Genomic DNA, 24982 nt, shown 5'->3' on the forward strand with positions numbered 1-24982 from the left:
CTGTATCCAATCCAAGAGTTTGGAAACAATACAAATAGAAAAACATCATAGCCACAGAGTAGAACACACCTACCCTTCTTACTGTCACCGAAAAGCCTTTTCCACAGGCCATACAATTCTGTACCTCATTGTCTTCTGCCCACTTCCTGTTGAGAGCTTGTGTGTGTTTGATCTATACAGAAGATGTAAAAAAAAATCAGGCTTTTTTAAAAATTGCATGTCTATTCTCTCTAATACCCTCTATTTCCACAGCATGCACTACCTATTGCAAAATAAAAGCACCAATTATGTCACGATACTCAGGGCTTATGGCCATTCAGAGAGGAAACCTTCTAAGCTTCAAAACTATAAGCAGATTTAATAACACACAGACAGACCCTCACACACCACGAACATAACACCTTAATTCACTTTAGAAAGGCAACCCATCACCAAACTGACACAAATCTGAAATTCTCCTAAGGTCCCAAACAGAGAATCAACAGGTTTTATAGCTTCAAATCAAATTATACCTGCAATGACTGGTTTTCTCGGCCAAGTTCCTGCATTGCAGCCGTTGTATTGTCCAACTTTTTCTTCATTTCTACAAGTTTGGCCTGAAGCTTTTCAATTTCTCCCTCACTTTTTATACACCTGAGGCAAAATAATAAACAGTCAGCTGAAAGCATTTAAGACAACGTACACTGTGTGTCCTTTGAGCCAGTTGTCAGTCTGAGAACTTACCCACATAAAATCCAGCCAAAAAAATCCTTACTCTGAAAAGTTCTTGGATGCCTTAACTAGGAAAACATTCTGTTGTAACAACCAGTTAAAGATTATACTGGCATTGCTCCTAAGTATCTGCAGCTTATCAATACCTGGAGTTACACCCCAAGGCAGGGACAGTGCTGAAGGCAGTCTCTCAACAGCAAGCCCTGATAAACACCCCTGTGCAATGGGACACTCTCCCAAACCAGCTGCTGCAGATCAGGTCAGGCAACAGGGCAGAAAAGAAACCTTTTTCTTCTACCAAGGCCACCTCCCATCAGCTGAAACTCAGTTAGCTGCTCAAAGCCAAATTTCAAAGGGTGTTTTTCTGCCAAGCTGTAAACAGCTACAGGATGAGTTCAACACAGTACAGCAAGGGATTGCCAAAGAAAGAGGATCTCACTTGAATTGATCCCATCCTTTTCCAAGGTTTACTGCTCAAAAGTCAAACCACCAAGACTGACAGTACTGACAAAAGTTTTCCCCTCTGCCTTCACCAAACATGTCAGGAAAAAAGGACAAAGAAAGCTTCCTGTCTCACAGGTGTTTCTTCTACCCTGGAAATCACTGCATTCAAGTAGCTCCTGCTGCCTTGCAAGGCCTCCTGCTGTCTGAAGGAAAAGCACCCTGCTTACCTTAGACTTAAATATGTTGTAGAGACAACAGCAGGATGGGAGAAAATAAAACTGTAGCTTTTCAGGAGGAAGAAAATGCCTCCTTTGTGAACTTTAGCCTATCTAATCCAATTACACTCAGTCTCCTAACACAGAGTAGTGGGCACACCTGGGAGTTCCTATGCAAATTCTGTGTTACTTAAGGGGTCTCTTCCAGGCTTCTGGATGACTTGTACATGTATCCAAACTGAATCAAGGCATGGGAACCTCACAGTGATGGAGAAGGACAGTTAGCTCAGGTAAGAGAAGTTCTCTCTGCCAGGCCCCACAAGGTTGACACAACAGATGAGAAGCTACAGCCTATACACCTGAAATCTCAGAGAAGCCCAGTGGATTTAGAAGGGTTTTACAGACCGACATAAATCTTTGAGAGCAAGCACAGAGCTGTAGCTTTGGTAATTAGTAAAGATCCTGATAAGCCTGCCCTGTTTTCTACAGAATGATCACAAAGAGCACAGTTGGTTCCCAAAACCTCTTGCTGTGCTTTGGCAGAGATGACAAGAGAGTTGCACTCTGGAAACTGCACCCACAGCCCAGGCACTAAGAGCAAATACAGATTTAAATAAAGCATGAATACAGAATCCCAAATCAACTCAAACAAGTTTTCACCCTCAGTTCATTTAATTTCTCAAACTACACTTCCTTAGTCATGACCACAGCTTACCTCTCCAGCAATGCTCTTCTCTCATCCTGATTATTCTGGACTGTTGCTTCCAGGACAGCATTGTCCCCACGTAAATCATCTGTCTGCTTCTCCAGCTCGCTCACTCGTCTTTGACTGCTTTGCCACTCTTTCTTCATGGTAGCCAGGTTTTCATTCAGGGCTGTCACCTGCATGGTGAGCTTGGTCTCTTTTTCATCATGTTTCCGTTTTTCTTCTTCTTTGTCTTTTTTCTCTGTGTGCTATAAAAACAATGGGAAAATTAAAAACAAGCTTCCAAGCATTCTTTCCCTATTCCCTACATTTAATTGAGCCAAAGAATCTTACTGTAATAGAATCACTACTTTTAATTAAGATACTCTACTAGACAAGGCTGTCACCCCACTGAATTTTCCTACACCAATAAATGCCTCACAGATTTTTTTATCTTGTCATTTAAAAGCTCCCGTAAAGTGACATTAAAGTCAACCCATTGCATCCTTTCTGTCTCTGGAAAAATCCAAAGGCATGTTCATAAAATAGCAGTCTCATTCTCTCTAACATACTAACCAGTTTGGCTTCAATTTCAGCACATTCTTTCTTCAGCTCCTCTTCTCTCTTTTTCAGCTGATCTTTGACAGCTTGATGTTTTTGTTTCTCCTGTTCCAGAGTTGAATTTACATTATCTATTTTGCCCTGCAGTTCTAATTTCTGTTGAATCAATAGCTGGTTTCCATCCTTGAGATTTGTCACCTCCTGTTAGGATACAGAATTCAAAGTTAAAGCAGCAACTCTGAAAGTGTAAATCGATTTAAATTAAAATTACTGTAATTCTTTCCTAGGAGAGGACAGTGATAATTTTTAGTTTTATCACTACAAGAAAGGATGATTTTATAGAGTAAAGTATCAATGATTTTCATGATCAAAGATTTTTAACTTATATTACGATCAACATTCAATTCTAAAAATAATTTTAATATATGTTTATACTAAAGTAGAGAGGAAATCTGTTGAATTGTTTTCTACCACTCCTTGAAAAGATGCATCCATTGTCATTTTTTAGGTACAGCTCTAAAATTTACTTCACATTGTTCTCTGTTTGCAATAATGAGGTTAAAAACTTTATAATGACAATGTAAAACTGAATGCTGATGGAAGAAAGTTAGTTTCTATTAGTCCTCAGTGTATAAAAAAATTACTCTGTTTTAAGCAAATGGGGTGATGTAAATAATTGCTTTACTTGTTCTTCTGTAATTGAACTCAAGTAGAACAGTTCATTTAATTAACAGGAATAATTTTCCTTAAATTTACACAGTCAAGGATACAGGTTCTGACAGACTAATAGGGGTGGACCATTTTCCATAAATCAAAATTCACAATATGAGTTAAAACCAAACCAAGGACAGTGAAAAGAACATATCCTCAGAACAAGTGGATGCCCTACATATAAATCTATTCCTTGCTAGGAGATGGGAAACAGAATTTAAGTCTTTAGGAGACTTAAATTAAGTCTAACTAAGTCTGATTGCTTGTAGGGAAATGAAGACATTACTATTAAGCTGATACTGGTGTGCACACCTTCTACATCTTCATAAATTTTATTCTTTAGAATAGAGATTGTAGGAACAACAAGAATTAGAATACCTTTCCCCAAGCACAGAGTGCTCAAGAGAAGCAAAGTACAGACTTATACCTAAAAATTACAGACCATTTTCTAAACAATGGAGAACAAAAGAACATCTGAAGGCTGTAAGCAATCATGTTATTTTCTTTTAGTTTTATTAATGTATAGGGAATTGTACCTGTATTTATACTTGTGCAATAATTTAAACTAAGTGTGCTTAACAGATGCAAATATAACTGCTTATGGAAAACACAAACTGCAGCCTTTTAGGAATTTTAGCTTTTACAGGGACTAAAAAAACAGAATATGTAGAGTGTGGCATGAAACAGTTAGTTTCACTGAAGACTAAAAATTATTTCAATAAATCCTCTCAACCTTTAACCTTTAGAGAGCTCAACTGATTGTTATGATTTTGGAAGAGAGTTAGTCTTTTATGAAGCTCCTGACATTTGCCTTTTTTGAGGCTTCCCCAACTGTAACTTTTTAAGACATTTTAAGAAACAACAGTAAGAGAATTTCATCTCTACCATGGATCCTTGAGAAGTCCCAGATGTGCCTAGAATATGTGGAAAACTTCACCCTTGTGATTCTTCTGGACCACTTTTCATTTCAGAATAGTCAAGCAGGGGTATGCAGAGTGAATTTACAGTGGAACTGAAGAAAAGCCAGGACATACAACCCATCCTGAAGCTAAGACAAGTTATGCAGCCCACCTGGCTCACTAGGCCCTGGGGCTCAAGAATCATCACCAACCAAGACATCATTGCTGAGGGAGCTCAATAAAATCTGCGCTTTGGTTCCCATACCTGTACTACCAATATTTACAGTAACCATCTTTGCAAAGCCATTCCAGAAAACATCTACTGAGTAGACACATATTTCTCATCACATAACCAAACATATGAAGAAGACTTAGCTTGTCTCAAGGTACCTTCTCAAATTCTTGCTTGCAGGCTTTAAGCTCTTCACCCAGCTTGGCACTTTCTTTTTCAAGTCTGCTCCTTATTTCCTGGAGCTCTGCCGTTTTACATTTTTCATTAGCCAAATCTTTTTCTTTCAAAATCTTGAAGAGAAATAGAAGTGCAAGAAAAGTTACCTCTTCCAAACTCACAAAATAAAAAACCCAACCAAACAAAAAACATTCAGGGCCCAAAAACTATTTGGTGACTTTGTAACTAAGGAGAAACAACTGCCATATATCTATCCATAGTTTGTAATGCAATTAGCAGCATGATTCCAGTTTTAGATTTAAAACTAATAATGTTTTCCCACCGGTCTAGACACAAACCTGTCTAGAAAAATGAAAGCATATTCTGAACCGAATTCAGTACAACTGTCTCTTTTCACCAGAGGTTCAGTAAAACTGGTATTGCTATGCACTACAACAGTGTTACGCTCTCAAATCAGAAAATAATAAAGGGTGCCTGCATGGGGTGGATGTGATATCTCCTGTGTGGATATTTCAAAAGGCAGAGGCATTTACCCTGTCATTCTGAAGATCTTGCAGCATTTTGGTCTTCTCACCCAGCTGCTGTTCTTTCTTTGATGCATCCTGCTCCAGTGCAGACTGAGCTTTCTTCAGCTCCTGAATTTGTTGATTACTGCTAGCAATTCGATTCCTGCTGGAAACTAATTCTTCTTGAGCTAGAGCAAGTTTTTCTTCTGTGGACTAATCACAAAGAGAGTTCTGCAAGTTATCCATCAATATAAAAATTACAGATACTAAACAGCCACTTAAACATTTTCCAAGTAGAAAAACTGCTACCTGGTGTGCAACATTTAGCTTCAAATGTCAACAGAGCATAATTACAGAAACTTCCAGTTTACAAGGTTACCCAAAGCAAAAAGAAACTATGCCAGCTTAATTTACAGGAACAAAAACTTACTGTACGTATTCCAGCCTGCATCCTTGCACAGACAAAAGGTGATAACATGCAGAAGGGCAAAGAACAAAAAGTGACTGCAATAAAGAGAATACACTTGAATTTGCTCACATAAATTAATTTTATTATCTAGGCAAATCAACTGTTCTATAACTCTAGATAGCTGTTACTTAAGAAGCAGTGAAGCTATACTTTGAAGATTTCAAAAATTATTCAATGCTATTTGCCACCAATGACTTCATAAAGTTAGCACTAGGTCAACTGTAAAATTTTTAAAAATTCTGGAGTAAAATATATAGGATAAAAATGCTAATATCCGGATAAAATGTTTCACAGTTTCTGCTGCATAAGCATTGTAAACAATAAGTTTAAACTTTCATTCAAAATCCAGAGATTATACTTTATTTGCTTCTAATTCTCACCATTAGCTAGAAAAAGAACTTGGATTTATCTCTCTGAAACAGGTCACAAAATCCCAAGAAACAATACAAAACTTGGACCCAAAGCCAAGCTCATTCTGTTTGCCCACAACAAAGTCTAACTTTGGGAGGTCTTTTTCAGTTTTTAAACCTTCTAGCTTAGCTAAAGACTAGTTCCACTTGAAACCAACAAGGAAAAAAACAACTAAACAAACTCATCCTCCACTTCTCCAAAATATTGGCATTTTATGGAAACTTTTGATGCTATGATACAGAAAATGAGCCGAGATTTATTATTACTAATAAGTTTATTGCCTTCAGTGCAACAGTAAGGATTTAAATTCTTCCAAAAAAAACTCAATTCTTTTTGAAGTTCTTGCTTAAATATTAATCAAACCTCTTGTTGAAGGTTAGTGGTTTTAAGAGGAACTATAAGCAGAATTTTCACTTAATTCAATTATGCATATGCTTTAGTCACTCCCATATTGATTTAAAAGCTAATTCATTTCTGATGCCTCATGACCCTCCTTTGTAATATCTAAAGTATTTTGCTTGTAGAGTCAGATTTAATTTGAAACAGCAGTGACGGAACACTGCTGATTCAACAGCATTTTCAAGAATCCCCATGACTCTTAAAAAGCTCACACCAGCTTTAAAATCAACTTTCAGGCAAATTACTTCACTTGTTTTCTGAGCTATTAGAATTTACTACTTAATACTTTGAAAGGTGTTGACTCAGAATTTTTTTGTAAAAAAAATACGAGATGCTTCTGCAGTTTCAAGGTATCAGGGTTGGTATTTCAGAAAGCAAAATTATCTCACCCTGTGTACAGTGGAATACCATTGTCTTCCTAACACTGAGGGAGGATAGGAATTCTAGCATCATCATATAACATCTTCAACAGTATCTGAAGTTTTAGAAAGAAACATAGTAAAGCCACAACTTTCATTCAATTCTGTTTCTAGTAGAAAAAATGTGGTTACATCAAATTTGCTAACACCAGATGATTAAATTTGATGAAGTGGACAGTGACTTCTCTCTCAACCCACACCTCAAAGTGTCTGCACTGCACAGATCATCTCATTGTGTCTACACCGAGGCTGAGACAAGGAACAGGTACTGAACAAAAGAGGTCAATCAGTACTTATTTGTGTAAATAAAGAGAAGTGCTAAGCTGACTGGTACACACTTTAAATAAATACAAATATTTTAAAATTACAGTTTGATTCACAAATGGTCCTAGCAGGGTGGTGGATTCGATTCATTCTACCTACATGAAGTGCACAAAAAAGCATCTGAGTCTGTGTGCTCCCTGATCCCAGTCCACAAGGATCAACATTAAATTATTCATTAAATTAGATGCTAACCTGATCTCTCTTCATTCCCTAAGAAAAAAGTTAGACTGACTGTATGCAACTTAGGCTCCTGACTTACACAACCAAGCTCTGGCAAGTATGAATTTTGTTCCAGAACATTCACTGAATACATGCTGACAGCAATGCCAACACTGGAGACAAAGAAACATTCTTTTGAAAACACAGAAGAAACCAGGACTGACTACAAAAAGCCCAAATGCCAAAACTCAAGAATATTTGGCAGAGCTCAGGAGATCAGATTCACAGAAAATATTCTCGCACTAAGTCAAAATCAAGGCAAAAATAACAGTTTGTACATTTTTATTAACTCTTCTATATAAAAAAAGCCTTTTTTGCACACACACCAAAAAAAAGTGTGAATATACACATCCTGATACTTATATAAATATGTGTGTGTATCTACAAAAATTATTTAGTGGTATTCTTTTTCAATTATATATATTCTTTTTTATCAAAAACTATGGCTTTAACAAACACTCAAATCTATTTCTTTTTCCAGTCCCAAAGACGAAAGCATGTGTGAAAGTTACTGTTAGAGACATTTTTAATCCAAAGTAAATTTGCAGCAAATAGCATCATAAAATTATAACTACATTCCCACTCCAGTTTTGGGGTTTTTTGGTTTTTTTTTTTTTGTTGTTTTTTTTAATGATAACACTTGTCCCTGTCCTGTGCAGGACTCAGAGCTGCAGGGCTGCACCTGGCCACAGGTGCATGGCTCGGTGCTGCGCTGGGCACCCGGCGCGCAGCTGCGAAGCTGCCCGGAGCGCTCATCCCCTTGCCGGGCTCCCTCCGCCCGCAGCCGGAGCGGAGCCGCGGGCGCCAGCAGCGCCTTTCCCGACACACGCCGGCAGATGGTGCTCCGTGCCCAGCCCAGCACCCAGAGCCTCTCACCGCCCTCGGCCCCGCCACCAGCACGGTGCCACACCACGTGAGCGTGGTTTTCCATTTAAACCCAGCATCGCTACGAGGTCATGATCTGGCCATGCCTCTTCTGGACAATGCTGGGCTCCTGACAGTGCTGACTCAACAGCTCTGCAGGGAGGTCGTAACTCTGCTAAAAATCCTGCACTGAAAGACACCCAAGTTTTAGAAACTTCTACCACTGCCTACTGAGAAGATTAAGGCCAATCTAAAGCTCGGTCTGCCCATCAGCTTTGGTTCCAAACTTCACACAAAACACACAGCTCTGGGTCAAATGAGCTACTTTCAATAAGTAACTTGCCCAAGGCAAAACATCATGCAGACAACTGATTTTGAATAGGCTGCGAAATTCTACTACAAAGTTCTTCAGTGGCATTTTGATATTCATCTCTCAAGATTAACATTTTCACTCTGAGGCTGTCTGAATGTGCATTTGCTTTTGAGGTCTTCTAAGACAAGTTATTGTCAGGATCTCTAGCTTGTCAGAGTGATCCCAAGAAGAGTTAGAAAGTCTCTTTTCCCAGCCCCACGGTTGAAGAAGGAGTCACAGCTCTTCATTTCTCGGTCTCAAGGTTATTGTATCTTATCTATAAAATTCTTTCTCCTGCCCTGCCGAGGTCCACTCAGCAGGACAGTCTGAGGCGCTCTGCCTGGCCCCAGGGTGGTGTTATGTCTTTATACTAAAAAACTACATGTACAATGTTTACAATTACTTTCCAATACCTTTCACCTATGTTAGACAGTGAGCTTCTACTCTAAACCAATCTGTAAGTGCCAACATTACAGCAGAAGGTGGAGGCCAAGAAGAAGGAGAAAGACTGGACACGCCCAGATCCCTCCATCTTGCCCCCCTTAATCTCCATTCTAAAAACCCCAAAACCTACTTTTTCACTATCATTCTACTTAATTTGTCATGGCTTGCAGATCTTCATCTAAGGTTGATAATTTGCTCCATGGGTCATAATCAAAACCACAGGCATTCTGGGGCTCTGTGCCAGGGTCTCTGAGAGTCCTGGCAGGGGTCTTGGCTGCTCAGGACAGCCAGAGGGATGTCCCGGGTCCTGACAAATTATCACTGCTTCTTTAGTTGAATGTTTTACTGAGGTAGCACAACCATGATTAAAGTTCAGTTCCCCACTTTTTCCCCCTTCCAGGAAAAAAAAAAAAAAAAAAAAAAAAAAGAAAAAAAAAGTGGCATCGATCAGACCTCAGTAATCCTAATTAATATATTGTTTTTTACAAAATTTTTAAATCAAGCAAACAGCCTCCAAATTGGTACACCACTTCAGTACTTGGGAACCCAAATCTTCTTCAGCCTCTCTAGGCTCCACAGAAACTTACATTATAAATCAAGTTACCTGATTGCTCACCTTAAAAATCCTCTTTCCCCATTGCCATCACCTTATTTTACCTTTTAGCATAGAGCTCTCCCTCTCTCTTGCTACCATCCCCATCCGGTCTAAATACATGTGAGACACTTACTGTCCTATTTTATATTTGACAGAACTAGAGGTCATCAAACTGCTTTAATAACAATACTTATTCACAGCTATTTTGCAACAAGTGATATACCTTAATGAAAACTACACCAAACCCCCCGCTCTGTTACTGTGGCCTGCTTCTACAGGCCACTCCATTACCAAAAGGTGATTTAAATGCATTGCAGGAAATAAACTCACAGATTTATATGTGCAATAGTAACAAACTGAAAGAAAGAATATGCTTAAACCACCACTGCTTGTTAATCATGCAGAAGTTTCCCCCAATTTAACATAGCAATTCAGCCATGGTGCACTGAATGTGAAGCTTCAATAAGCTGCAGGGAAACATGGCAGATAATTTATCACTACAGAGGAGTAAGTCTAATAAAACTGCAGTGGCCTATATGTAAAAGAGGTATTTCTCTGTTTCTTAAAATAACCTGAACCTGGCGTTCAGCCTCTGGGGCACAGGATGTCCTTGGGACAAACTGAAGCATTGCCTTAGTACTGACACTAAGCAGAAGGCCAGAAAAAAGGGCCAAAAAACACCTTTGCTGACTGGCTCAACTCTCAGCAATACCTCTTTGAAGGCACTGCACACTAATACAAAACCAGGTAACTTCAGGAATACCAAAAACTTCAAGAAGTAAATTTTGGCACTTGTATTCCAGGTAGGTCCATAAGCCTACTGTTTCTATAAGTTTGACATCTCCTAACATCTACCATCAGCCAGGAATATTCTAGTTAAATCATCTGGAAGATAGCAGTTACTCACATGCTGCCAGACCTTGCCCTAATTAGCTATGCTATTTAAATTAGTTGAAAGCTACATAACAAGTAGTTATATACTTTCAATTAGTTGAAAGTATATAACAAGAAAAAGCAACATTTAAAAAATCACCCTAATGAACATGAAACCAAATCACTCTTCACTTTGCTGCTGCAGAAATGCAAGGGTATTTCAGGTAAACTGGCAAATCTTTAAAGTTTGCCTTTAAATTAGTTTCAGAATTTCTTTTGTCTCAGGAGAAGGGATTAAACAGCACTAAATACTATATATAGCAGAAGATTTTTTTTTTCACTTATATAGTTCTTGCATTGTTTCTTGGTCTTCAAAATGGATATTAACACCTGCTAATTTACACCTGACATTAAAATGACTGCAAGTACCTTAAGGTCTTGCCTGGTTGCCAGCAGCTCAGACTCTTTGCCATAAAGATCCAGCTGCAGCTTCTCCATGTTTTCTTTATGTTTATCATGGGCCTTCTGTAAATCTGCCAGCTTGCCTTTCTCTGCTTTAAGCTCCTGTGCTGACAAAATGGACTGCTGTTGTAGTTTATTCTCCAGCTCTGCCTGAAACATAAGCATAGAAAGTTTTAGTTAAAGTTACAGACAGTAATGTTAGCTTAAGCATTTCAATAAAATGTATTTCTACTGCAAGAAGAGAATTTTGTTCTTATGGAATAACAGTTCAGTAACTTGATATTTGTGATTTTACAGTAATGTTTTATACCTAATTTAACAACAAAGTTTAATTCACTACAAAAGACAAAGTGAAACACATTAAGACTAAACAATAAAAATAGGAATAATGTTTCCAAGTGTGCTGGTTTTGGCTGAGGTAGAGTTTTCCTCATAGTAGTTAGTATGGGGGCTGTGTTTTGGATTTGTGGTGGGAACAGTGTTGTTGTGACAGGAATGTTTTAGCCACCGCTTAGCAGCAGTTACACAGAGCCAAGGCCTTTCCAGCTTCTCACACCACCCTATGAGCAAGAAATCTGGAGGTGCACAAGAGTTTGGAGAGGGCACAGCCAGGACAGCTGATCCCGCTGACCAAAGGGAAATTCCATACCATAGGACATCATGCCCAGTTTATGGAGCTGGCAGAAGAAGGGAGGAGGGAGTGTGGAGTGATGGTGTTTGTCTTCCCAAGCACCAGCAGCTGAGTTGATGGCTGGGTTAAACCACAACACCAAGACCAAATGTTTCCACAGGCTGTCTAAAGCACAAATATGAACATGGAGCATTAGGCAGCCAAAGCTGGAGCCACATTTAACAGTGCATGGCACACAGCACAACATTCTCTAATGTTGTAAGACATTTGAACTCTTCCCATTATGGTTCATGAGTTTTACACTGTCACTCAGATAATTTTGGTATAATATGAGAAGACTCAGTTTAAAACTGGCATGGACATTTTAAAACACTGCAGAGTTTGTCTAAAAATACTCTCACAAAATTCTACTGCTTTATAAGAAAATGGCAGCTTTTGCTTTGCTCCTGATGCAAAAAACCCACATTCAATCTACGTTATTTTATCCCTTTTCTAAAATTCAATTCCTATGGAATTGATATTTCAGCACTGGTTCATTACTGCTGTTGATGTTGCTGTTTTTATCTCCAACAGCATCTGAAGACCTCACTTCCATATCCTGACCTTACCATTTCCAACAAGGCTACAGAAACAGAGTTTATCACAAAGTTATTGACATAAAAGCTTCAATATTGATCAGAGGAATTTACATTCATTTTCTTGTAAGAGTAAGAAAGGACAGTCTTACCTTTTCTAAAAGGGCACTTTTTAATTCAGCTTGCAATGTTTCACTATGTTTTTTCTTCTGCTCAAAAGATTCTTTTAACTCTCTCAGCTTTCCCTGGAGATGTTGCTCACTTTTTTCTTTTTCCTTCAGAAGACCCTGGATTTCCAGTACTTGTGCTCTTGCTGAATCAAGGTCTACAGACAACTGCTTAGAAATCTATATTCAAAAATATTAAGTAACTGTATATAATTTAAATTTAAATCACTTTTTGTACATGCTGTTCACAGAACCAGACCATCCCACAGTGCCACTGCTGTTTCATAGCTATGTGGTTGAACACTGGCAAGCAGATTTTAAGAACTGCCATAACTCATTAAAATAATCTGTTATTCCAAATTTACTACCCAGAGATCAACAGCAGTCTTTTTTATCCACTCTAAATTAAGATCAGGCAAGTTTTCTCACACCAGCAGTGGTTTGGGCTCTCCTGCTGCCAACTGTAGCACACACCAAGCTCATCCTTCTGCACTTTCCACTGAGCACCACAGCACTTCAGCTGAACAAGTGAGGAGCCAGGGAAGGAGCAGCAATAGTCACAGAGCAATTACCATCACACCTGCACACCCTCAAACCTCTTTCAGACATTAAGTGTCCATCACAGTCTATCAAACTATGTCCATTGATCAAATCTTTTCTGATTCCTTTAGGGAACAGAAGATGCCTTAGGTAAAGAAATCCATGAAAGCAGATGTGTCCTTCAGGCTGCCAGCTGCACTGCATGGTCTGAATGCTATCTTTGAAAAAGAAGTACATTTGGTCCTTATGTAGTCACAAGCAACTTACACAAGTTTGAAAAAGCAATTCAATCCTTGAAGGATATCTGAAAATGTCCTGCCAACTACACTGAGAACATACTGACTAAGCCTGAGAATAAAGTAGATCTAAGGATATGAAATAACAACTTTTATTGTAAGGAAATTAAAAAAAAAAAAAAAAAAAAAAAAACAAGGACACAGTAATACCACATAACCATTTCACTAATGAAAAAACCTGAAGGGCTAAAATCCCCTGCTACGGTATGTGAAGCACTGAAAACTATGACTAAAACCTATATTTTAAGCTTCACATTACCCTCTAGGAAAGTTTTAGTATCACCTTATTTCAGTGCCAAAGATAGTATACAATTTGAGAATTGAAACATCTTTATCTCTTATCAGTCCCAGCAGGTGAGAATGAAAATCAATCTTTTGAACATTTATTATTATTGGTTTTTAGATTTCTGAAACTAAGCAGACAACTTACCACCTCTTTTTTCTCCAGGGAGTTTTTCAATTCATTCCTCTCTTTAGCTACAGACTCTGTTTGTATCTGAAGTTGGTGTTTTAACTCTTGGCAAGATTTTTCCTAAAAAACATAAGGCAAGGAAATATTCCTGTTAGCTTCTACGACTGTGTATGGAGCATTTTTGCAGGAGTTCCACATTCTGAAAAATACCGCTTTCATTTCCAATGAAAAATCTTGCCTCTCAACTGCAGACACTTTCAGCTCAAAACCTGTCAAAACTTTAAGGGGCAAATCTAAGCCACACATTAGATGCCCTATACTAATAAACTCAGCCAGGTGCCAGAGTTTCTCTGATTAACGATAGCCTCCCTGTTTGAAGCTTCTCCTTCTTGATGAAGTAGTGGGCTCACTGGTCTCACTCAGGGTCTAAAATTCCTTCATGTTCTAAAACTCACAAGCAAGTAAATTTGCAGACCTCCACGCATATGCAACCATATATTAAGTCCAAATACTACATATTTAAGACAGTGGAGAGCCTCTAAAAGACTCCAGAACTAGAAGCAGAATCTGGACTACTGCCTTTAAGTCTAAACTGGGGAGAAAATCCTTCAAGTTTTTAGGAGAAACAAATCTTTAAACAGCAGTAACTAAGAAAAGCAAACAAAAGAGCTTTCCTTCAAAAGCTGAATGAATAAGAGAAAAATGTTCTTTTTAACTAGGAGCAGATCAGAATAAAAGCAGCTCTGAATGGCTCTGGAAAATGGTGACATGTAAGATGGGAAGAGTATGAGGAAGACAGCCCTTGCCACATCTGAGACAACGCTGTCAGAACAACTGTATTCATACAGTGCCCATTCATATCACCAAGGCAGAAGAGGTAAGAAAAGCCCTAGTAATAGTTTACTTTCTTTACCATAATAGGTTGCTCTGGTGGTCAAGTACTTGTTATACTGTTACTTTTAAGACCTTTCTGAAATTCAAATAGTTCTAGTACTCCCATAATACCTTAAGCTAGGCATTCCCCAAATGACAGATGATGTTACTCTCTGCCTGCAGCTTTCCAGCATGTCCAGACAAACACACAGGAAGTTCTATATACGAAGACTTCAGAAAGGGAATTAAAATGGTCTCAGAAAAATAACTTCTTCAATACAACAGCATTTTAGCAAAGGTTCTAAAAGTTCTAAAACTGTTGTTATAATACAGCTGATGCATTTTTTAAAAGGGGACGTTTGCCATCAAACTGTTTCACCACCATTTGTCATCTCCATTTAGTTTCTTCATTATGTTAAAGGTGTGCAGGAAGAGGAAAGGATTCTGTTATGTGATATGACTGATGCTTACTACTGTAAATATCTAGGCAAAAATTTAAGGTGGGAAACATGTATGAACTACTAAAAATCACAATTTGGTTTTCCTCACAGTACTAAATATTCATGCATTTTCATCATATGTACACTGTTTTCAAACAGAAAGCAAAGTCATTTTATCAGAATGTATATACACCAAACTTAATGCCTAACTAAAGAATCTACTAACCATTTCTGCCATAGCTGCTTTTCCTTTTTTAATTTCGTTTTCTAATTCCTCCTTTCTTTTTTTGAAGGATTCAGAGCTTTTTGAGAGCTTATCTTTGGTATCTGTAAGGTCCTTTAATAGAGTGTCCTTCTCTAACTTCACTTGTTGCAGCTCTGATGTGGCTGCTTGCATTTTACAATCAAGTTCCTTGAGCTGTTTACTTGTATCTTGATTTGATTTCTCAAGGTTTTGTTTGAGACTGGCCTTTTCTGCCTCCTGCTTTTTAATTTGTTGATTTGCTTGGTCAAGGGCCTCAGATTTCTTCTGCAAATCCAGCTGAGCATTAGACATCCTGCAAATACAAAAGGATAAAACATATTTTTTTAAAGTTCTTCACAGGTTCTTTTGTATCCTTAAATTTCTCTACCTTCACCCATGGCCATTACATCTCTCCAGTTAAGGCAAAACACCAATTTCAGAAACTAGTTTTGAGATGGTTCCTTCTTCCTCAACTATCATGAACAGAAACTACCCCTTTGCTGCTTATGCAAAAATCGCAAATTTGTATTTGAAAAAGGTTGCAGAGGTATAGATATTTCAAGATGGACCTCACTACATCAGACTATTCAGCCATTCAGGTGACAACAAGCACAGTGAATAAAATGAAGAAGTGTAGTGAATCGCAGCAGTCAGTGACTCCTGTGAGACAACATGGCAGATGGAGTGAAAGACAACAGGTGGGATACAACACATTTCTTGTAGCAGAGGGGACACAGCACTTATTTATGACTTTTTGAAATCACAGGAGAGAAGCAGAAAATTTCAACTCTAGTCCAAACTGCCTCGGTTTTATGTCTGACTTTGAAAAGTACTATAACACAGGAAATGCATACGCTTCTCTTGCTGCTTCAAGTTGTTTACTCAGTTCTGCTGTCCGGAGATCTAATTCTTTGTTCTGATGTTGCTGTTGTTGTAACTCCTGAAGAGCTTGGTCTTTACTTGCTCTAGCATCAAGAATGTCACCTTCAAGTTTCTGAGAGAGAAAAATAAAAAGATAGAGCCGTCAGAACACAACCAACAAAATAAAAATAGCAATAAAAAGCAAAGTCATCTAGTCTGTGAGTGCATTAACTGTAGAAAGCAGTGACAACTCTCACATATCATCTGTTTCATTACTTTGCAATTTATCTTTCATTGTTTAGTTCCTGCTAATCACCTGCTCCTCCAGAACTGAATTATTGTGTAAAACACTCTTAAAAGCATCTCTAAATAAAAGGCCAAGCAGGCATTTTATTGCAAAGTAATAGACAAAAAGCTTTACAGCAGAAGCAAATACACAAACTGAAGTGGTGAAGAAATTCTGTGCTTGCCTGGAAGAGGTTTTTCTTCTGTTTTTTTCCAAGGCTACTTTTTCACTCACATAGAATATAAAGAACACAGAAGCCTTCAGTAAATGGGCACTGTTTAGACTCTTCAACATACTGACTGTTTTACAGGCACTTCTGCTTTCACACAGAGGCCACAAAACAAAGTGGCCAAGTTTCTCCATAAAATTTCCTGAGGGCTTTTTGTTTTCAAGTTTTTTTAAATGCCACATATTCAACTGGAATAATCTCAAAGAATGGTGATGATGCCAAGATTTTACATAGAATTGCATTCCTGTTGACAGCATCAACAACCCTGCTCAGTTTCACACTTTAGCTACCAGGAACCCCATAAAATCTTACACAAGCACGCTCTGTATTTCTCCCAAGCATTTGTGTCCATTGGCTACTTGTGAAACCTCAGCAAAAGAATGAAAACTAAAAACAAAAATCAAAGTAGGCAAGAAAAATCCCAGTGTCCAAAAGAAGAGATGCAAGAACAAAATAATTATGCTGACAATTAAATGCATGACAGCTTTTAATAGCATTGGATTTAAAATTTCATACAGGTAAAAAAGCTTTTGTCCTCTTCTACAGAGCACAAAAGCTAGGAAAAACACCCAACTCAGTCTTGAGCAAAACGACTACCAACCTCCCTCAGAAGAGACAGACAACACTGCAAAACCAGTTCTGCATGGCTCCCATGATCCCTGAATCATATGCTTTTGTGTGTTATGAATTTTGACTACCAAGATTTTTTTTTAAATAGTGAACAAAAGTCAAAGCTCTCTCCTAAATTTTAAAGCTCTCAAGCATCAAGACTAATTCATATCCTTAACTGAAAATTCTAGTATATCAAAACACCATGAAGTTCTGCAAACCTTCTGCCAGAGTTATGTGGACTTTAAAATAAAAACTGATTTCAGAAGTGGAACGCAAAACTCCAGATCAAGTTAAGAGATGAAAGAGTGAGAAATAAATCTTGCTAAATAGCCTGCTGAAAGGCTTCAGAAATAAATTAAACCAGACAGGCAGTGTTAAGCAAGCCTAGCCAATGTAACACATATTCCCTGCTACTACTTTTAAAGTGTGCAAGTTCGACTTGAAAACTCAAATTTTGGGATATATTCATGTTCCTTAACATAAAGATTTCCAGGTAGCAGAAAGGCCGGTAGAAGCACACAGACAGGAAAATGACACAATAGTGGCAGTGTCATAGACCTATCTTCTTAATGTGATATACTAGTATGGAAGAAGAGAACAGGATTAAATGGTGAATCAGGAAACATTAGTGAGAAAGAAAACCCACAATAGTGATATTGATATAATCCTTCCCCCCTAATTTGAGCACAGCTTTTACCACATGCTGCCTAACAGCAGAGATCAGTTTCTGTAGGTCCAGATATTGTGTTCAATACAAACCTTAAGCTGTGCCTCTAGTTCTTCAGTTTTCTGTTCTAAAGAAAGGCATTTTTCTTTGTACTCTTTAAGATTGGCTTCCAGCTGAGTACAGTACTCCTGCTTGTCATTCAGCTTAGCTGTAACCTGATCCAACTGAGCACTGACCTTATTTAACTCCTGGGTAAAACAAAATACAAAGGTTGTTACTTTTTAAGTAACTTCAAAAATTACTAATGTCATATATGCTTTAAATTATCTAATGTGTTCAAATTAAAAAGGAAAATAATGTTTATTTTTTATTCTGAGGAGCAGGATATTGAAAGGAGAAACACATACACATGCACAAATTCCCTCTGTTTCACTGAAAAAAATAATTTTAAAGCCTCAATATTCTCTCAAACCTTACAGACCCTGGCCTAAATGTTAACAAAGGTGTTTGAAGTTGTAAATGAAAAGGAATTGTAGATAATAAAGGTGCTAGATCCTCAAGTTAGTACAGCAGTAACTAGCAAATGACATTAAAAAACTGAGATAAAATTTTTGACGTCTTTCTTTCTCATGAAATCAACCATCAAAGAGGAAAGCCAATAATATGGAAATGCTCAGTTCCCCACATACCAGGGATGATTTCAAAACATTTTGTCCAACACAAAACAAATAAATGCTGCAAGAGACACAAACACATTCATCTAGTATGAAAACAGGTACATCGAATTTCACTGTTCTCCAACCAAGCTGATGTATTTAGTTATTAATTAATTCTTTAATGGTTGCAAAAAGTTGTCTCCTGTTTACAGTAACTAATTACATTCCCATGCTACAAAATGGTGCCATATTAACATCTGCTGGTAATGTTTCCATGAAGACCACAGCAGCACTGATTTTAACTATGCAAATATTTGATTCAACATATGGTAAAATGCTTCCCTAGGATTAAAACACATTAAAAAACATGTCATTTTATCACCAGCCTTTTGGCCCACAGGGAATTATTTTTGAGTACCAGCAGCTGACAGGAAATTTATCTGAGTCAGCAGTAAGAGTTAGGAGTTTTTGCTTCTAGTAAGTGCGTTCTACAATCTTTTCTTCATAGCATACACACATGAATTGAATAATACCTCCAGAATGCCTAAAGAAAGCTTAGATTCTGAAGAATAACCCTACAGCAAGGAGCAGACTCCCAAGTAAATTCCTTGCACTGCAAAATATATCTGCTCCGGAGCAGCAAAAGGAATTGAATGCATGCCACATGGTTAAAATATCCTAAATTATCATTTCCCAGTGCTTATTCATATGTTCATTGAGTTTGTAAATAGACTATTTTTAGGTTTTTAAGCAGTTTTTAGGTAACACAGAAAATTTATGTGTCGCTTAATACCTGTTGTTTATCTTGCAGAGCATTCTGGGCAGTGTCCAGATGGTTCTGTAGATCTGCTCTCTGAGCAGCTTTTGATGCTTCTGCTGAAAGTAGCAATTCAGTCTTTGCTTTTACCTGAAAGATAAATTGTACTTCACTAAAACATCTGTTTTACCATAGCTCATTCTAGTTTTTTGATAGCCATCAGTAAGTTTAATAGTAAAATCAGCAGTATTCATGTGTTAGTGCATATATTTCCTTGTAGAAAAATTCACCTTTTCCCAAATAGGAAATCACAACCAGAATTTTTCATCACCATAAAATACAGAGATCCATTACCTGCACATCAAGTTGTGACACTTTCTCTTTACTTTCATTTAACTGACTGGTTAGTTCAGTGATGTTTGTTTCTAGGGAAAGCACACGATCTTGAGCAGCTCTTAGGTGTGCCTTTTGTTCCTGCACTTGTTCATGCAAATTCTCTTGGGCTTGTTTATGACTTTCGGATTGATTTTTCAGCTTTTCTGTCAGCTGAGTTACCTGCAGTGGAAAAGAAACAACATGAGAAGGCTGGAACAGCATGTCCAAGGAAGTAAAAACTTAATTTTAGTGTGTCTTATTATGGCTCTGGAGACTCAATGCTATCACAATTCTTTTCCTGAACCATTACAGTAAAGCTATATTGTTCACAACACCAGAGTTTAAATAGGTTACCAGCTGAAAATAGAAGCAAAAGAGAATTGTCAATTTGGCCTTACTGTAACAGAAACAAAATACTAAGGAGACAACAGATGCAAGCTAAACTGAATTTTGGTCTTGAAAGCCAGAATCAAACCTCTTTTTAAAATGAGTGAAACAAATGTATCTATTATTTTTATTTACATACAGTTATAAATATATTTATAGTTTTTTACAAGCATACACATGTACAAATAAATATATAAAGTTATGTGTATGACTATTTGTAAGTACATATTACTAGCATATGTACAAATGAAATATCTAGGAATTCCTTTCCCTCTGCTGATAGCATGGAAGTCACCAAAACACATGTCATGTGAAAATTACAGTAAGATCATTAAAGCAAGTTTAAAGAAATGAAATAGTATAGAAACGATTAGTGTCATATCTGATGAGATAGAAAAAAAAAAAGGAAATAAATTCCAAAATGAGAAAGAACCAGATCTTGACATTCTTACCTGTATTTGTAATGCATGGTTTTTCTCTTGTAGCTGGTTAAGAACTGCAGTTTCTCCTTCACCAGCTTGAATTTTTGCATATAAGTCCTCTCTTTCCTTTTCTAGCAGAGAGATGTTGTCCTTACTTTTTTGAAGCAAAGCCTCAAGATTTTGAATTTTTTGGTCCTTATCTCCAATTTGTCGTAGTACTTGCTCCAGATCATTCTAGACAAGAAGATAATAGTGTTTATTTAAAAGGACCTTAAAAATTGGTCCTAATGCATAAAATATCAGATAAATTTATCAAACACCTTCCCTATATTCTAGTCCAGATTTAGAAGTTAATTTCTTGAAACTAATATAATTCCTGCAAGTCACTTTTAGGAAGAAGAAGTATTTAGCATAATGAAACCCTGGAACCCACTTTCACATGAGGATACATAACTACATTACCTGGGCTTCTCGTAGTTTTGCTGTTGTATTTTGCTGAAGGGTCTGCTGCTCCTGGTGCTGCTGCTTTGCCTTTTCTAATTGATGTTGCAATTCTGTGGAATTTGCTGCTTTTTCCTTTAGCTGAAAAAAAAGCCCAAAACCAAATACCAAACAAACCAGACTAATAAGTGGAAAAAAAGCACCACTCAGTATGCCAGTTGTACTCAATGTTTACTCTAACTATAAACTATTTTAGTGTAAACATGGATTTTTAAAAACTTGTATAAAAACAAAAATCTGTAACACTAGATCAAAATCTAATCAAAGCATTCATTACAATTAATTGGTGAGATTCTATATCACAAGCAAGAACTATAAAAGAATTATCAGATGCATGTAATTTAGCTCTCAAATAATCTAAAACATAAGAAATTTTTAGTATTTTTTTGCAATAGTTGTTAAGATGTAACACGACTGATAATAAAGATACCTGTAAAACAACATTATTATTACTTTTTTTGGCAACTTCAGTAGCAACTGTCAGTCATTATTTTAGTAGCAACTTCAGTTTAGCAGTCTCTCAACTTCTATACTAGTCAAGGCTTTGCAAATTAGCTACAGAAAAGTTTAAAGCTTTGACAACATACCACTCAGATATTTGGCCAATCCCCCTACAGCCAGCAGAAAATCAGCAACATATACAAGATATTCATTAAAACAAATAAAAATTAATAAAACAAGTGTTTTCTGCCTATCCAACCCACACTGATTATTAACTATCAATGACCTGCTGCACCATGCTTACTTTTTCTTCATGTAGGGCTTTATCTTAAAAAAATATCTACATACAAAACTACCTATATCGGCCTTCGTGCACCTAAGTTATTTTTTCACAAGACCCTTAGACAAAGCTCCTAAGTGCAAAATGCACAATTTTTATTTGCTAAGCACCACAAACACACATACATCTGTGAAGACAAACAGTGTCTAAAGCAGATTTTGATCATTTTACCGTAAGTCCTTGACAGTATTAGTCAAAAGAAATTCCCATGAAAAAAAACTTCATAAACTGCACTATCACCACAAGTGTGTGTAGAGACATATCATATTCACAGAGAACAAACTATAGAATCTGCATAAAAAGCCCTACCTGCTCTTCAGCACGAGAAAGCTTTAGCTGTAGGTCAGCCACCTGCTGCTCTCTGTCCATCAGTTTCTCACTGGACAGCTGCCTCTGTTCCTTGAGCCGCCCGTGTGCTTCCCCCAACTGCCGCTCTGTTTCTAGGAGTTTACTGTGCAACTGCAAAAAAGAGTCACCCACGTTTGCAGTCATTCCTTAGCCAGCAGTGACACAGACTCATTTTGTGCAATGTTCATGTGAAGTTTTCATAACCAAGACCAAAACAAGTCCATGGCCTCCTGAAGTCATGTATGTACCTCAGAAACACAAATCATGTTAAAAAACAGCATCAACGGCATAGGCAAGAAGAAATATTTTAAAAAGTGGGTTGGAAGGACTCAGAAACATCCTCATTTATCTACAGGAGCCCTTCAAAACAAGTCACAGAGATTTAACAGAAAGAGGGTGGTCCTTCAAAAGCATAAGGACTGTTGTGTAAAATAATGATGCTTTGAGCCACCTTGGCTTATCCAGTTCACCAGTTGACTCCTGTAGATCCAGTGGCTGAAGCACCCTGCCTTTACCTGCTCCACTGCCTCCCACAATACACTGTTGTGCTAGAATATTAAGAGTGCAATTTTTAGCTTGAGCTGGCTACATCAATGGCATTCATTCTCCACAGAGAAGAGATACAGTCACTGTAGGGTACACGGCAGCTTTGGTGGCTTATAGTCCAGCACTTTCCAGCAGCAAAGAGTAAGTAGGTGGATGTGCTCTTCCAGCTGGACACAAACCTGCTTCATGATTTTATCAGTCATTAAAAGCAGTACTGCACCATCTTCAAAGTGCAAGGATGACCTTTTACAATTCACTGTTCTAAAAAGCTCTTTTCATAAAATCAGCTGACTCTACATGAAACTGCTGCTATAGGTCCTGGGTTGCCTCCTGCCTACTTCTACATGAACATGTTCAAGGACACAATGACATGTTAACTCAGTCCAAAACCAGACAAAGGATCAGACCTTGCAGCACAGCAAGAACTTTCCATAGGTTGTGGGAAAGCTATGAATGAAGCTTGATCCTCCTATGCATTTATGTCCAAGGCCCTTGAACCATTCACCTTTTAACTCCAGATCCTCCCTTCAATACCCCTAAACCTTCCTCATGCTTCCCTTAAATCCCTACTAATATCTATGCAAAAGGCAGCCCAATTTTACTGTTCACTGCAAGCAATCACTGTTTGACCAACTGGCTGCCCAGTGGAGCAGAAAAAGGAACAGTAATTGTGATACCATTACACTTTCCACCCAGGTGTTAAGTTGGAGTGAAGCCTCTCTCCTGCTGCCTGTTTCCCAAAGAATTTAACACTGAAGTCCTTTGGGCCATGTGTCAAAATTTAGCTCAATTTATCAAAAATTGCAAAAGTTTAAAAGGTTTAGAGACAGAGAAATAAATGTATCTATGACTTACCTTCTTAAAAAATCAAACTAAATTATCTCCACACAACCACAAAAATCATGAGTGAAAAGCTGTTTGGCATATGGCCAAGATGGCGACTGCTAACAGTGACTGTACAGTTAAAAAAGAGATAGGAGAAGAGGGAGGATAGGATGAGGAAAGAGACCATATCTCTCTTACAGTAACTAAGAACATTTGTCTTTTCTTGCAGGATCACCAAAAATACAAACAAGAACTGTAGGAAAAAATCTATTGAAGAAAGGGTGCAACAAGATAACTATTCATTGCTATGCTGATACTAGGAGAAAATGTTTGGAAAAAGGGAAATCAGTAACAATATTTTACACTAGTTACTTTTATTACAGACGTGGTGAAGTATTTTTGAAGAACTTTAAGATGACATTTAAGTAAAAGGGACCATAAAATCCAGGATTAACCCGGATGCAAGAATGCAGAATGCATTCTTGCATACAGAATGCAAAAAAAAAAATTAATGAGAAAATATCTAGACTTTTAAAGATACAATCAAGTAGATTCAAATTTTCTGCACAAAATTTAGTAGCAATTAACACTTCTTCAAAACTAGAGGAGTCCATACTCTCTCGTCCACACCCTCCTCCTACTGCTGTGTTAGAACCAACATTATAACTGAAGTTTCTTCCATTAATATCACTTCTTCCACATCACCCAAATTCTAACATGTACAAACTTAAGCAGATATGCACTCATTCAAATGAATTTTGAGAAGATGACAAGGATTCTTAAAAAATGTGATTTGACTAAACAACTCTACATATACCTCCATAAACAGAATTCATAATGCTAAATGTAAGCTAATGGGCTACATGCATAAAAAGGTAACTCCAGTGAAGTACCAAGTGAATAAATATGAGGAATTTAGTCTTTTCATTGCAATAGTAAATGAACTCTCCTTTGCAGGAAGAAAAAAGAGAATATGTTTATGCTTAGCTTTTCTTTTCTTTTATACCAGGTACAAAGGATTTTTTTTTCCTGCACTATTCTTTTACCATACAACACATCCTGAAGTTCAGCGGCTTGTTAGGTTGTCTTCCTTCCCAATGGTATCACCAGAGAATGTGTCATGCCTCCATTTCCTATCATAGGAATTCATTCAGCAATGCTTTACTCACCATCCTCCTCCTTAATTTTCCCACCCCAAAAATCATCTTGAAAATGTCCTCTAAGGCTGAAGACAGATTTCAGCTCAACCTCTTGGCTATGATTCTGTTGCCCAGGCAGTTTCACCAAATGCAGATAACTAACATAATTATCTCCTCTCATCCTGACAGAAGACTGATGGGAGAAGGAAGACAATTCTGGGGATATAATACACACATAAATGTGGTTCAGCCAAGTCACAGTTCTTCCAAGATAAACTATACATAGGGAGCTTGCAACTTGATATGTTTCAGATTTTACAAAGGGTTGAACTCAGAAACACTCACTTTAACACCAATAAGCTTTAGCAAGATTAAAATGAAGTATGTCATACTAACAAATAAAGATATAATTTTTTACATCTCAAGTCTGGACATGATTA

The 24982-nt window shown here is 37.5% G+C and overlaps 1 protein-coding gene across 4 annotated transcripts in view; it reads right to left on the bottom strand.

Moving 5' to 3' along the window:
- EEA1 (early endosome antigen 1) overlaps positions 1–24982 on the bottom strand; it is an 84862-nt gene that overhangs the window by 24734 nt on the left and 35146 nt on the right. For all 4 annotated transcript variants that reach the window (XM_059471502.1, XM_059471500.1, XM_059471503.1 and 1 more), the window contains 17 exons: positions 21994–22143; positions 20865–20984; positions 20433–20636; positions 19573–19773; positions 19255–19368; positions 17898–18053; positions 16005–16144; positions 15133–15463; positions 13612–13713; positions 12331–12525; positions 10940–11122; positions 5169–5354; positions 4617–4748; positions 2632–2817; positions 2086–2324; positions 513–633; positions 74–172 (listed from right to left, as the gene is read on the bottom strand). In XM_059471502.1, coding sequence (XP_059327485.1) covers positions 74–172; positions 513–633; positions 2086–2324; positions 2632–2817; positions 4617–4748; positions 5169–5354; positions 10940–11122; positions 12331–12525; positions 13612–13713; positions 15133–15463; positions 16005–16144; positions 17898–18053; positions 19255–19368; positions 19573–19773; positions 20433–20636; positions 20865–20984; positions 21994–22143 — 2859 coding nt within the window. The remainder of the gene's footprint in view (positions 1–73; positions 173–512; positions 634–2085; positions 2325–2631; positions 2818–4616; positions 4749–5168; positions 5355–10939; positions 11123–12330; positions 12526–13611; positions 13714–15132; positions 15464–16004; positions 16145–17897; positions 18054–19254; positions 19369–19572; positions 19774–20432; positions 20637–20864; positions 20985–21993; positions 22144–24982) is intronic.

Source organism: Ammospiza nelsoni, chromosome 5, assembly GCF_027579445.1.
Source record: "Ammospiza nelsoni isolate bAmmNel1 chromosome 5, bAmmNel1.pri, whole genome shotgun sequence".
Taxonomy (NCBI): Eukaryota; Metazoa; Chordata; class Aves; order Passeriformes; family Passerellidae; genus Ammospiza; species Ammospiza nelsoni.